Source organism: Argiope bruennichi, chromosome 10 (genome assembly GCF_947563725.1).
Source record: "Argiope bruennichi chromosome 10, qqArgBrue1.1, whole genome shotgun sequence".
In the NCBI taxonomy this organism is placed as follows: domain Eukaryota; kingdom Metazoa; phylum Arthropoda; class Arachnida; order Araneae; family Araneidae; genus Argiope; species Argiope bruennichi.
Window position 1 is genome coordinate 51817747 of NC_079160.1, and position 15884 is coordinate 51833630.

At 29.3% G+C, this 15884-nt stretch overlaps 1 protein-coding gene across 1 annotated transcript in view; it reads left to right on the forward strand.

The window, feature by feature from the left end:
* Positions 1-8262, forward strand: part of LOC129988813 (probable endochitinase) — a 107328-nt gene extending 99066 nt beyond the window's left edge. The window contains exons 10-11 of the mRNA XM_056097084.1: positions 2854-4308; positions 7017-8262. Of these exons, the coding sequence (XP_055953059.1) occupies positions 2854-4308; positions 7017-7322 (1761 nt within the window). The 3' untranslated portion in view covers positions 7323-8262. The remainder of the gene's footprint in view (positions 1-2853; positions 4309-7016) is intronic.
* The last annotated feature ends 7622 nt before the right edge of the window (positions 8263-15884 follow it).

Consider the following 15884-nt stretch of genomic DNA (forward strand, 5'->3'; position numbering starts at 1 on the left):
ACATTGTCTTTGCCAATCCTTCGTTAATTTTCGATCATGAAAGGCTAAGTGCTGATGATCTGTATAAAATAAACTATAGATAAAATAGTTAAGCATTGAAGAACAGCCTTGAAGAATAACCAAATAAAGGCAGTTATGTCAAAATGTTTATGATTAAATGTCTGTGTAAGAATAGGTTGAAGGTTCTTAAAATGCACTGCATAGCAAGAGGAAGCGCACGCACACACACACACACACACACACACACACACACACACACACACACACACACACACACACACACACACACACACACACACACACACACACACACACACACACACACACACACACACACACATTTAATATATATAAAATAACATTTTTTTTTGTCCTCCCATAAATAAATTTTGATTTGAATTTTAAATGAAAAAAATTATTTTAGGTATATTAAAAGTATAAATATAATTAAAGCTTGTAATTAGACAGATATCATTTTTGTTATATATATATATATATATATATATATATATATATATATATAGCAACTCAAGAAATATTCATCCAAAAGCATCAATGAAAAAATCCTAAACCAGGGGTGGGCATTAAGTCGATCCCGATAGACCGGTGGACCGCCAAGACATTCTGTGGTGACCGCCTTTATAAAGACCTAAGACACGTATACTAAAAGAAACATATTTATGGAACATCATATTCTCTTTATCTCTTGAGGAAAACGAAGTTTTCTCCTTCAAAATGACATAATTTTAAAAGCACGTTATTCAGAGCCTAAGAATAACTTTTGAAACCTAATGGGCGTATCCTAATTTTTAAAAAGAGTTGCTTATCATTTAACATTGTTTTTTTGGTTCTACCTACCTGTGTGAATTTGCATTTTCAACGATGAATATAGCTAAGACAGTTCCCATCTCACAGACGACCCCTTAGAATCCAGAACAAGTTTAGCAGTTAGTAATTACATACCGAGATATTGGCGGACAATATGTAGTCGAAGTCTTCTATTAACTATAACCACGAGAACTAACTTTAAATGAAAATGATTTTTTTCAATGTATTTTGAATTATTTGATATTAAATACATCATTTGATATTAGTATATTTGTAGCAATTGTCATTATGTTTGTAGCTATGTAGGTAAGTACATGTTCCATATTTATTATTAAGTTATAATAAATATTGTAGACCTACGCCACTGGGTGGACCACAACACCTTGAAAAAAATTAGAAGTACCCAGTAACCTGAAAAAGTTTTCCCACTCCTGTCCTAAACTATGCGTTTTAATTAAATTATCTATATTGTCAATGATGAAGTTAGCTACATGCTGATGACTCATATCATAGTAGCATATCACATTTAGTTTTCTAATCACATTACAGAGCATTCTATTATCGGATATAATACGTCAAATTGCAATTTACAAAATGTAATACAATTATTTTAAATGCAAAAGTCTAATTAATACTTTGAATGCTTATAACTCGGATTCCTAGTTTAATTGGCCCATATATAGGCGCTCACATTCTGAGTTATTATTCTGATGGTGCCAAATCGTTCTACCCCAAAATGCTGAAATTTGCTAAGCTGCTTTTTCAGCATTTCCTTTACCCGGAATTTCTATCTCCCCTTTATTCTGAATTACTTGAGACTGTATAATATATATTTTGTATATATACTGTTATTGTAATTATTATTATTAAAAAGGCAAAGTAGTCTAGTTTCTTGCAATCAGAAAAAAAAAAATGTCTCTTCAATTATATACAACCAAAAAAATTGCTAATTTGTATCGAAATAAGGACATATACGAATCTTTCAGTAAAGATTATGAGTTAGATACACATTCATGCACATTTGTCATCTTTTATACGGAGCAGAAGAGGAATTTTGGAGAAACTTGTCTGGAACTTGTCAAACTGTCTCTAGACACTTTGTCTGGAAACAGTTTCAGTTTCTGCATGATGCATTTCATGCTGCATTCATGCTGTCGGATGCATTTCAAACTTGTTTTGCAAGATTTAATATCGAAATACGTCCAAAATTTTCAAAGTATACATTAAAAACTGCGCTTAAAGTTACATCACAGATTACATATCATTGATGAAACAGTAATCAGAATTATAAATGAATCACGAGTAAAGAAATATAGATGAGATAATCAATATAATTTTGCTATAGAAGATAACAATATCTTCTCTTTTAAACAAATTTCTAAAATTTTACTACAATATAATTTGGTATAGTTCCTTATTTTAGATTTAAAGGAGGGGAAGAAAGCTCCATAGATATTCTAAATAAAAACAACGTTCTTACAAAATTATTTTTTACTGAGGTTACCTTACAATTTGTTCTAATTATATTCAAAAATATTCTAAGTTCATGCATGGTATATGAATATCTTTATTCTAAAGGATATATTTGGAAATTTATAATTAAAAGATGGCTACGTAATATCCTTCTTATACGATTTAAAAATACATAATTTGATGAAACACAAAAGACACAATTTGATTAAATTTTTTAAAAACTTAAGGGCAAATGTTGATTAAATGGTTGATTAAATTTGACAGCTAAGAAAAGACCGTCAAGAGGTTTTAAACAAGAATAAAACAGAACAATTTTATTTCTTATTAAAAGTTATTAACATTTAAAATTATTTTCAAATATTTATTATCTAAATGCCTTCAAAAATCTATTCCCATATTTAGTCTGTTAGTACGTCAAATTCTATTTTCGATTTTATATTTTCATTTACTTTTTTGTTTCGTACTTAATTCCCAAAATTAAATATCTCCTGTACCATAAAACAGATTTTTTGTTATGATGAAATATATTAACACCAATCGTTAATGTTATAGGTGAAATTTATTGTTAAAGAAGGACTGGGGGGCGGAATGGTTTGGACATTAGATAACGACGACTTTAGAGGCAAATGCTACGGCGAACAAAGCCCTCTTATAAATACTCTAAAGAATGCTTTGGAAGAAGGTCCAGCTCTTCTGACACAAACTACAACAACCACTGCTGCTCCAAAACGCACAACTGAACGACCCAGCAGAAGAACAAAGCCTACTTCCAAACCAACTAAATCTACTGCTGCACCAGTGTTCACAACCCCTGAACCTCCTCAAGCTTTCGAATGTGAAGATGAAGGATTTTTCAACAATCCAACAGATTGCAAGAAATATTTCTGGTGTTTGGACAGTGGACCTTCAAATTTAGGATTGGTAGCTCACTCATTTACCTGTCCTTCAGGCTTGTATTTCAACAAAAACAGAGACTCCTGTGATTATGCTGCAAATGTGGTTTGCAGGGTTAAGAAACCATCAACAACAACGACCACAACACACAAACCTCGACCTCGACCAAGAACCAGAAAAACTACAACCAAAGCAACGACTACAACAACTACTACGACAACGACTACAACAGAAGCACCCAAAGAAATTCCAAATAGTTTGGATGGTCTGAAAAACATTAATATGAATGGCGAAAGCTTAATGGAACTGCTTCAATTGTTGAAACAGTTAGGAGTCAATCAAATCGATGATAAACTCCAAGAACGAGAATCAGTAGAAGCTACTTCAACAGTAAATCCAACGCTTCCTCAATATGTATCGCCTAACAGAAGAAGAAAGCCACAAAGACCAGAAACTACCACCGCTAAAGCAGCCGATTTGTTCAACCAATATGCAAAACCGGACAGATCTGGCAAAAATGATGATGACGAAGAAGAAGAAAGCAAAAGCGCTGTAGTTGGATCTCGAGTAACTGTTAGACCTAGAGGTCCTCAGTATCATAACTCGGGTTCAGCAGCAGCAGAAGATGTTGACGATGTTGAAGAAGATGGTGACTTTAGTCCAACTTCGCCATCAGAAGAAAATTCAAAAGATGCATTTGAGTTCCCATTCGTTTATCACACACCAAGTAGACGAAGGCCAACAACAGAAGTGGAAGATGTTTTGGAAGATTACGATGATGAGCCCACCACTACTACTTCAACAGCAAAACCAACTCCAGCAAATCGCAGGGTTGTAATCAAAGTAAGACCGGTTCCTGGTGAGGCTAAAAGAAGGAATCAATCTGGAACCAGAACGAATGATGACAGAGAAAACCGCAGGAATAATTATGTTTTAGCACAAACGATTGGTGTCCGAAGAGTGGTAAGACCGAATGTTCTTGAAGAACAAACAACAAAGGAACCTATAACGGAAAAACCTTCAACAAGGCGAGCAAGACCGGTGACCAGGCCACCACCTGCAACCACAACCAAGGCTCAGAGGTACAGAGGTCCACCAGCACCCAAAGAATTGGTAAGTATCTATAAAATATCACACTTTTAATTCATATTTTATCAAAAACGTTGGAATCACAAAATGCAAAATATTTCAATCCATCATAATATATTAAATTAAAAGTTGAAAATTGCTACAGATACTCTAAAATGGGTTGTCTATGTATTTTCATTGCTTTTTGGCATATTTATAGAATAATTTTGTACGCTCAAGTTCAGAAGGAAGTTTTGTACATTTTGCTTCGTGTATTATCTTCTTAAATATGCATTGGGTTTTATTCTGGAGATTTATTTTAAAACCCTCAGAATTGTTTTGCACTAAGCTATGCTATTTTAAAACAATTACAAACTCAGTTAAACTGTGGTATGTTAAAATGCCAAAAGTTTTCAATCACAGAGGGGGGGGGGAATCCGAGAGAAACTTAAAGCTTAAACGCAATAAACCCCACATTATGAAGATTATATTTCGTACTTTATTTTGCAGAAAACTTGAGACTTTTGCTTCCAAATCTTATTTTTAAAATAAACTTTAAGTATTCTCTAGATGTCAGAATTAAAAAAAAAAGTATAGAATTATAAATTTTTAGTCAGAAAACCAATATATGTTTCTGCGTAATCAGAGTATAACATTGATTCAATTCGTAATAATGTCAAATAATCTATAATCAATTTTGTTTTAAATTTTGGTTTCACCACTTTCATTGTATTGATTGTTCCACAATAGCTATAAAGATTCTCTTTTTAAAAAATTCTTTGAGGCCAATTTCTTTTCCTCTTTTAGGATACACATACATTCATTTTCGTTAACTTAAAAGTAATACAATGAAAAATTCCACTCATCTTTTTATATCTAAACATATGCATAATTTATTTCAAAAAGTACATCACTTATTTTTAATATCAAATAGAACAAAACAAGGAAAGAAAATTAATAAATAAAAATAAAATTGAGATTCAACTTTTTCTTTAGTTTATTCAGTTTTCTCTTATTTCAATGTCGACAAGATGGAAACACCATTTTTAATAAGCTGGATATAATCTGGTTTCTAGACCTTGAATGAATAATTAATAGTCAACATTTTTGTATTTTGATCCTCAGGCTTAGAATACATTTCCTGAAGATAAAAAAGACTAGTGTTCCATGTTATTCAAGCAACAGTTGATTAAATTAATTTGGTATTTTGTTCAAATGCGTTAATATTTAATATTTAAATAGAAGAATATCGTGACAATAAATAAATTAATAAGAATCAATCTCCACTCATGTTTCTAAAGACTGCTTCTGTTAAAATAATTCCGGTCTAAAAAAATTTTAATGTGGATGTGATTATATACAATTTGAATTATTTAAAACTCTCAATATAATATAATTGTTTTCATAAAGTAACAGGTTTTAGTTTGTTCTATAACCCTGAACCAAAATCTTTATTCACGCATCTGTATATTTTTACTTTGTTTGATGTTGTTTGTCTGTTGAATCATTTCTCCTTGCGTATGAGCTGATACGAAAACATTAGTTTCATTCTTGTAGTACTTATCTAAAATTATCTTTAAATGCCCGATAGATATTTTCCTCTCTATGCATTTTATGCCAAAAACTGAGATACCCCCGCCATACTTAGTTTCGGACGATAACTTTCAAAATGTTACCTAATTGCAATCTAAATGTTAAAACATAATTTTTTAAAATGTAGTTTGTGATTCTAAATCGAGGAAAAAAATTCATCGTAACTGGCGGCGGTTTTCTTTCAGATTATACAACACTTGCATGTAAGAATAGCTTTAAAAATTACCTTGTTTTAAAGGATTGCATTAAAATTTTGGCAAACACTCATTTTAAAATTTCTTTTCAAATATTCATGCTCCTCTGTTTTCTTTTGTCTCATGTTAATCTTTTTTCTCTTTTCTTTTTTTTATAACCAAGTATGTTGAGAAAATTTTTAAACCAGCGGGAGTGGTCTCTTTAAAACTTTCTCGCAAATTCTCTAAAAAGCTTGTCATGCCAGAGAACGCTTTACATGGCAACGACGTACAATGGTTACGAGATATTAACTTTTGGCTTAAATTTATCATTTTTACTGAATTGAGCGTCTAAATCTTGGCGATTAATCCCTGGCATACGTTAATAGTGTCTAAAAATGGAATTTATATTTTACATGTTTTTTTTTCAACTGAATGAAACAAAAATTTGACACAAAATTGCACTTATAATCACAAAAAGCAAATTTGATATATTTAAGTAATCGCGTTTACATTTTTCTGAAAATACAGACCGATAGACAGCATTCCGGTCGTTGGATTTGGTTCAAAATTTATCAGGTGTCTACACTATAGATATTAAATCTGTGCACCGAATTTTACCTATCTAGCTCTCTTCGTTTAGTAATTTTAATTTACATTTGAACTGCCGAACAGACGGACTGTCTCTGAACAGATTTTACTCAAAATTTGATAGATATCTGTAAATTTGATGTAAAAACCGTATATCAAATTTCAACCGTCAAGCTCAAAGAAATTTTGAGTTATCTTTGTGACAGACAATTTTTCAAAAATGTGTTTTTCGAACTCAAACGAATCTAAAAGGTGGAGATTCGTCAAAATTTCGAGCTGGTATTTGTTGACGATTACTATACTTTTTCTATATTACATATACGAGAAAGTAAAAAGGAAAACCAAGCTCAAAAAGTTTGACCTTTATATTAATGCATATATTTTCTTTATCTCCAGATGGTGCTGCCAACCGGTAGACCAGCAGTACCAGCGACAACCCGAAAGTACACACCATACAGCGCTGAACCGAGAGAACCAGCTCTGGCCCTCTTACCAGACGGCAGCATCACATGTCTCCGAAGAGGCGTCTATCCCCACCCGAAGGATTGTGCCAAATTCCTGGTCTGTGTCCCAGCCGAGCAAAGCGAGGACGAATACGACGGTTTTATCCACGACTGCCCGAAGAACACGTTTTTCATCGACAGCAAGGGCAGGTGTGTGCCAGGTGACAGGAGTTCGTGTTCGGACACGAAATCAGAATGAAAACAACGCCAGATGATGTTTCTGTGACAAATGAACTGTTTTTAGTTGTTACAGATAGTGCCACAAGAAGTGCTACTAATTACCAACCATTTGATGCCATGAACTTGGACTTTTATAAAGCGTTGTGGCACTAGAGGAAGCATGTGTGTCGTTTTTTGTTCGGCACGTTTTCCACCTATACTTATCAATACTATCTGCATCAACTGCAGGAATCACCAATTTTAAAAATTAGCAAGTGAAATGAAATAGACTCAGATAGTTTGAGCGAATAGCGCTTTAAGGATTGAGGCAATAGTATAATTATATTTAGTTTCAAAGTTTTGCAGAAGAGAACATACACTTTTTTGAAATGTACTTATAAATGTATGAAAATGCAATTAAAAACAGTACATTTAATACATTTTTCTTACAACATTTATTTTAGAAGGTAATTAAAAGATTTTTTTTAGTTTAGTAGTGTTTAGATTAATACCAATTTTCATTAGTTTCAAAAATAAATATTCCAAAATAAATTAATAAATAAAATTAAGTTATTAGTTTCAAATTTCCAATATCCACAGTTTTATTTCCCACATTTTTTTTACTTTCAAGGGATAATCTTTTAATGGCTATTTACCAACTGGCAACACCTGTTGATGAACCAGTTTTCAAAATAACAAGTAATAAATAGTTGAAACTATATTATACAAACACTTTCAAAGCAATTTTAAAGAGGAAACAGGATTTTTTCCTCGTGCATAATAATGCTTTGTGCTCTTAGTTACACTGGTGAATTTAATATTTGATGTATGAGTAAATATGAGTGTAAAAAATTTCAAATCTGGTGGCACTGCTTTGGACATGACAAAGCGATGTTATGTATATAGTATTGTTTTTGTTTTCTTGGACCTTATTTTTTATACTAAAATGGTTTCAATAAAATAAATTATTTCACTTGAAATGTGAACCATGACTTGTAGTCAATGCTTGTGTTTCATTTACTGCTTTATTGCCTGATTTGAAATAATGTAAAATTATGAAGTATTTTTAAAATTTATTTTTAAACAAGGATTTCTTTGACAGAAATCAATATTATATATACATATGCAACATTATTTTGGTTGAAGCAGCAGAGTGCAGGTTTGAAGACAGACGAAACGTTGTATTTTTAATTTTCTTTAATATCCATCGCGGGAAAGCAATTTATTTACAAGCAGACGTAGCCCGGCACAAAAGCAGAAGTAAGGATGAAGGGCGAAACAAATGATCACTAGTCTTATATAACATAGGATTTCCGGCCATGCGCCGATGGAATACATGTTTTGACCTCTGATAAGGGCAAAGAAAGTATCACTTTCATTTGATACTGATGGCGCATTAGTTTTACAGAGGAATTAATTAAACCGAAAGTGGAATTGGATCACGAATTAAGAGAATATTTTAGAATGAAGTTATTATGGGCTAAATTAAGATAAAATCTTAGAAATTAATTAAATTGAAATTAGAATTAAAATATCATTACACACACACATATATATATAATGTAAACACATATTTTCACACATAAAGCTCGATTTATTCCATCCCGGCAGGCATAATTTATGTACAAGCGATGACGAAAGTGATGTCCATTCACAAGCGATACAAGAGCGAAAGATTTTTCCCAGTATTGTTGTTGTCGTGTGACAAGTGCAATAAAAAATAAGGGAGCGGGGAGAGAGAGGGGGACATTAGATTGGGCCGAAAGCATGCAGAACAGCCTTGGCCACATATTCAGCTTTATCGGATAAAAAATATCCCTGGTGTATCAATGTCTATTTTGAAGAGGACTGAAATAATAGAACGGCAGTTAAAAATATGCTCTGGATCCAACTGCACGTCTGGACAGTGTCTGCATATTTTCCCCAGTGGTTTTATATTATGAGATTCTGATATGGATTTCTTTTACACGTGTCGATTTACGTAAGAGAATTCGGGCACCTTTTAAAAGAATATGATAAGCTTGACAGAATTTTATCCCTTCACTCGAAGCGTGTGAAAATGTTTGATTAAAGCAGTTTTACAGAGCTCGTGTAGCATCAATTAAATAAGAAAGGTGGAATTGGATCAAGAAATAAGAGAACATTTTAGAACTAAGTTAATATGGGTTAAATTAAGATAAAACACACGCATGTATATTTGTAATTAATATCATAATTCTATAACTTTTAAAAATAATTTTTTACAATAAAAATATTTTTTCAATTTAGTGAAAAAAAAACCAAAAATATACAAAAAATAGTTTTAAAAAACACACTTTTATTAATAAATTAAACAGATTTTTTTTTTACTTTATATAATTCAGTCAATAATTCAATGCTAATAATATTATAAAATCTTGAAGTCAGTTATTGTCTACATATTCATTACCAGATGATGTCCTGATAAGGAAACAAAATTTATCAAATTATCCCTTTACAGATAATCGAATTCTGAAAATATTCAAGTAGAGTACTGTCATCAAAAATATACAAGTATTCAAAATTTCAAAGATATTTTTTTCTTATTAGAAAGTGCGTGAAGAATTACAAAATTTTATCTGTAGAAATATGAAAGTAGTCAAGTTAAATAAAACTGCATAAAAATTGCATGCATAGTGAATAGCGAGAGAAAAAAAATCTAGATTTATTGGATATCCATAACTGAAAAATGAATAGATTATAGCAATATGACTGCGCGAAACGAGTGTTGAGTGAATGTTTGTAGAAAACTGAAAAATTATATTGTTGGAGGAACAGTACAAAATAATAAATTACTACTAAAGGAAAGAAAATAATCAAACAAGAAGACATTTTATTTATTGAATTGAGAAAAAAATCACTCAATATTTGTTCAGAATTCAGCCTTCTTTTACATGAGTGCAACAATATTTGAGCATTTCATAAAATAATTCAGCTAAATGATTGATTTCTTATATTACAGTTATTAACAATAACTTACAGTGATTTTGCATCAGAAATTTGTAGACTGAAACAGAGCAATATATTTTTGCTCTATTAATGCACTTTTTTATTAGCATATTTATCATATTTGTCACTAAATTTTCTAATAAAGTTCAAAATAATAAAGAAATTACCAACTTATGGCAAAGTGCATCCTAACTAGTCTAACATTCTTTTTTTATTCTCATGATTTAAAATCTACAGCCATATAATAATGTCTTATAAACATACTAGAAGATACTAGAAAATCAAAACTGTAAATTCCTATTATAATATCTAAAATGAAAATTCAGAAATGGATGATAAATTTCAAATATATATATTACAATTATCTTGTATTTATTGAATGGGTTTTACCCAATAAGAAAATGATTTATTATCATGAAACCAAAATGTTTTTATTATATATAAATTGGTACTTTAAGTATAATCTTCAAAGGGATGAAATATTAAATTCTGAAAGCTTAGTATTTTTACAATTCGGTACTGGGATAATGTATTTTGATAAACATTTTGAATTATTTTATGTCATTATACATATCAAACAGCCCAGAAATCAGTATGAATACACAAAATAATATTTGCTTCTAAAAAATTTAGAAACATACTAATATTTTATCTCATTCCTTTTTTTTTGGGGGGGGGGGGGGGTAGTAATGAATTTCATAATTAGTAGTATTAAATATGATTTATTAACTGTTAATTGCTTAAACATTTTGAATTGCTTATTGCTTGAACTTTTATTAACACATAATACTGTTTTTACTGTAGGTCCCACTCATTATTTTCAGAAAAATTTCTCATATAAAGTCCATTTTATTAATAACCGTTAACATAAAGAAATCCACAAATTGAATTCATAATTTAAAAAAATTTAAGCTACAAATATGTTTTATTTTAACATTTTTTTAACTAGCAATTCATTATCTTACACTTTTTTAAAAATTGCATAGCATATTTTTGGACATAGTCCCTTTCTTTATTTGTATTTTCCTCTAAGTTTACTATTTTTATAGTTTTATTCTGAAATTTTTTCACTCTTGTAGTTTTTTATTTCAGAATATTGCTAAAACACAGAATTCAATACAATAAAATATTAATATTACAGTAAAACAATATCAGCCAAATAATAATATTATTGATAAAACATCATTTTACATTATTGCTTCTGTACAAATATTTTAATTTAAATGCTCAAAACACATCTCATTTTCTATTCACAATTCAGATATACATTATGAAATGCACACATCAATGTATCAATTGATGATAGAAGTATTTTTTTCTTTTATGGCAGGAATAAATACAAGCTCTAATATACAACATAAAATGAAGAAACACAGTAAAACAGCAATAACAAAAATAACAACGAGAGCATTTAAATAAATCCAGTAATGTTAGTGATAAAAAAATTCATAACTTACTAAAAATCACTGTTTTATTTTGAAAGGGCCTTCCTTAAGATTCAAATTAAAGTCACATTGTTAGAGTCAATAAGATCTAAGACTGAATACATTAAAAGCTAATTATAAGTGTTAATATATCTAATCATTTTTGAAATAAAATTCTGAAAGTTACAGTGACCTGATTGCACATTATAGTCCCAAGATTACCATACAAATTGGTGCTTTTTGAATCTAAGATTATGTACCCTGAAGGAGACACAGTGAGAAATTTGCAAAGTGGGATGTTATTATTTAAATATAATTCTAATCATCAAACTAAACCATAGATTCACAATCAACTTAAATCTAACATATCAAATTAAATAAAAAGTCAAGCTATAAACTGGAAAACTTAAAATTTCGTGTCGGGAACAGATCAGAAGATATGTGACCTGCTTTCAACAATTTTACTTCTGACAGATAATGCCAACAGATATTTGCATGTGCTAATTATAATAAATTGAAAAAAAAATATGGGGGCCAAATTGGGAGAGAATAAGAGCCTTAATGCATATTTCAAAAATATGATAGTGCTTATATTACTTATTTTGCTATATAGCTTATATAGAAAAAATTCTGAAGAATTTTTTTGAAAAAAAAATAGAAGAAATTTTGAATAAGCGCAAATTTTAAGATTCAAAATGTACATTATAAAATGAACTAAGTTATTGAGGACAATATATAATATGCCCAAATGACCACATATCAACATTTTTTAACAACTGCATACTACTGACAAATTTTGCATAGCATCAAGTCTTAGATTATATTAACTCTGACAAAATTTAGGAGATATGTAAAAATAATTATAAATAAATGATAAATTAAGCTGTTTGCAGATGAATGAATGTTAGTAGCCAACGAGCCTATAAACAATATCATTTCGACAACCAAAAATTAAAATACTCAAAAATAAACTTTGACATTACATTGGATTTTTAACAATGATTTATATTTCCTATTTATAAATAGTGCAAAGAATTTAATTATAAAATTAAAAGGTTTTCATTATATATTTAAAAAATAAAATAAAATTGTAAGGAAATTCATAAACAAAAACTGTTTAATATAATTATAATAAAAAATGTAGTCGACATTTTCAAAAATTAACATAAGATATTTGTAATTAAAAATTCATCTAAATTTCAATAAAGAGTAAGATTTCTTTTCTCTAGAAGTCAAAAATTATATTATATGAAAATTCCAAAATAACAATGCCTTTATATAAAGGGCATCCCAAAAAGAATGAAACATGCGTCAGCTTCTTATCTACAGATTTGTAGACACTGTAAACTGTAAAATTGTTCAAAAAATAAACTAGAAAATTAGTTTATTATAATAAAATGAAAAATAAAAACTAAATTTAAATGCAAAAAAAGGAACCAAAAAGAAAGAAAAGATGCATCCGATCTGAACTTTTTCAAGGGTCACCCTCAGGAAGGGATTCAAACCAGGGATTTTTTCAGTAAGGGGTCAACATTTTGGATGAAAGTAAGGCACCTCACATAAAAATTCATCTTTTCTTTCTTTTTGGTTCCTTTTTTGCATTTAAACTTAATATTTATTTCTAATTTGGTTAAGTACATTTATGTTTTAGTTGTAACAACAACAGCACACTCTAAATACATTGTATCTTTTTAATTAGTTTGGTTCAGGAAATATTTATTTTTAATTGAATTTTATAATGATTGTCTTTTGATTAATAGTTTCTTTTATTTTAATAAATTAATCTTGCCATAAAAACTCAATTTTTTTAAAAACATTTTTTATATAATTTTACTAGAAAAAGTTAATGAATTAGGACATTTTTACCTTTTACTGCAATCAAGTGATTATACAAAACTGCATACATGTATTTCTAAACTTAAATAAGTTATAAAGAAGAAAAAAATTATTTTATTATTTTTAAAATTTTATTTTATATATTTTATTGTCTGTTTATATCCAATAGGTAAAGCGTTGCAGTGTATTTACCCTTTTTTAACACCCTGGCTATACAGCAATGCATAACGTATTAAATGGCAAGACAGCTGAACAAAATAATACATACAATATAAGTTTAATAAAGTTAATCATTTAACAATAAATAAACAACAGAATATAAAATATACAAGTATTCTTGTTGCTTTTTGTACAATAAATATAAACATTTCTTAAAATAAATTTATGAATGCCTAGTCTCATAATCATAAAAGAATAATTTCTAAGAAACCCAAGGGCGTCTCTTCCAGAAAGTATAATAAAGAAAAGTTTGCATAGATGCATCTGCATGAAATCCAGTAAAGCTGAATGACTAGACTGTTACAGATAATAATATGGATATTATAAACCATGGTTTATAGACCTTTAAAGAGCATTATATGCATGGAACCCACTCAAATATGTCATATCATCAACAATAGGACCGTAAGACAGTCACCACTATGACTGCACATATAACATTTTTAATTATATAATAAATTCTGATCCTTGTGGTCAAGGTGGTTCCTAAAGGGCTTCTCATATAACATAAGGGGCAAGTCAAAAATCATCAGAATTTTTTTGAGTTGGAGAGGCATACACAAGACTTCATGGTTAAAAATACAACATTCTTCATAACAGAGATAAATGCCACAGGGCAGGGGGATGGGATGGAACAATGCAAGTGCATGATGAAAATTGGTAAAATATAATACAGTTTTACAAAAGCAATCTACGGTCTAGATTGCTATGTTGATTTGCCTCATCAAGTATATTGTTTTTAAATGGATTCATATCATCTTATTAAAATGTACAGGAAACCCCATGCTCAGCATGAAGACTCTTAAATCTCCAAATTTGTTACATTTCGATGTCTTCCTACAGGAAAAAAAAGAACCCAATCTGTGATACTCTTTGCACTATTTATGAAGAATTACCTCACCTTGAAAGTTACTACCATAACTGAATGAGAAACAACAAAACTTGGAAAGTGTCCACTTGTACATTTGAAAACATTATAAATCTTGTCTTGTATCCTATCTTTTGAGAATAGTAATATACCTGGTGATCCCAGAAAATGTGTCATATCTGTATTTTTGTAAAACTGTATTATCTCTTAAATGCATTTCACATTTCATGCAATATTCTATTCCTTGATTTACTATACTGTTAAGCAGCTAATATCATAATTGTAAATTGAATTACCAACAATACATTTTTATGTAAAATGGTCCAATCTGTGTATGCCAACTCTTACTTTAAAGTTATTCTCGGGACTTTTGACCTATCAGGAAATTTTCTGTAAGTCAGCAGAGGTTTCATTTCTTGCTGCATTAAAATACTATGCATAAATTTTAAATAAATGAACTTTTTACAATAAAAATCCTAATGAAATTAAATTAACATTTATTATTAAAAACTCTTTGCATATAAAAAAAAATGTGCATTTTTGTCTACTTAAAAACAGGAAAGCAAATAAACTTAAAAATATTTTTTTCTAAAACATTCTTAACTATAAATAAAATCCCAATAAAAAATCAATCAGTAAAAAATGCTTTATATCACTTTGAATATATAAATTTTTCAGGAAGGAAAAAAAAAAAATCATAAATATTGTAATTCACACAAAACAAAAGCAGTTTTGTTACTTTTTTACAATTTCTGTGCTTACTTGAAGGATACACATTTTTAACAATAAAAATATAACAATAATAATAAAAACAATAAATATTATGATGAACTGTATAGCACCTTACACAAATATAAAAGAAAAAAACTATAACAACATTAACATTTGAAGGTACATATTTCAAATATAATTACAAAAAAAAAAAAAATAGTGAAATTAAGTTAATTATTAATTAATACATAAATAAGTGCTGTAAAAGATGAAAAAAGGAGTAACAAAGAAAAGAGAGGAGAGTAAATAAAACAAGTATCTGGCATGATATTTCAACACAGACAATAAATGTCACTGTACATTATATGGAAACAGATTTATACGTAAATTAGTAACTCGCATCATGCATATAAAAATAATGGAACTATATAAAAAAATGCAAGTTATAATTAATGGAAAAATCTTAAAAATTACATTCAATGAATTCTTATTATTGCAGACTATCACATTATATTGGAAACAATATGTAATTTTGCATCAGCAAATACTTGATGCATTATTTTGACAATGATATACT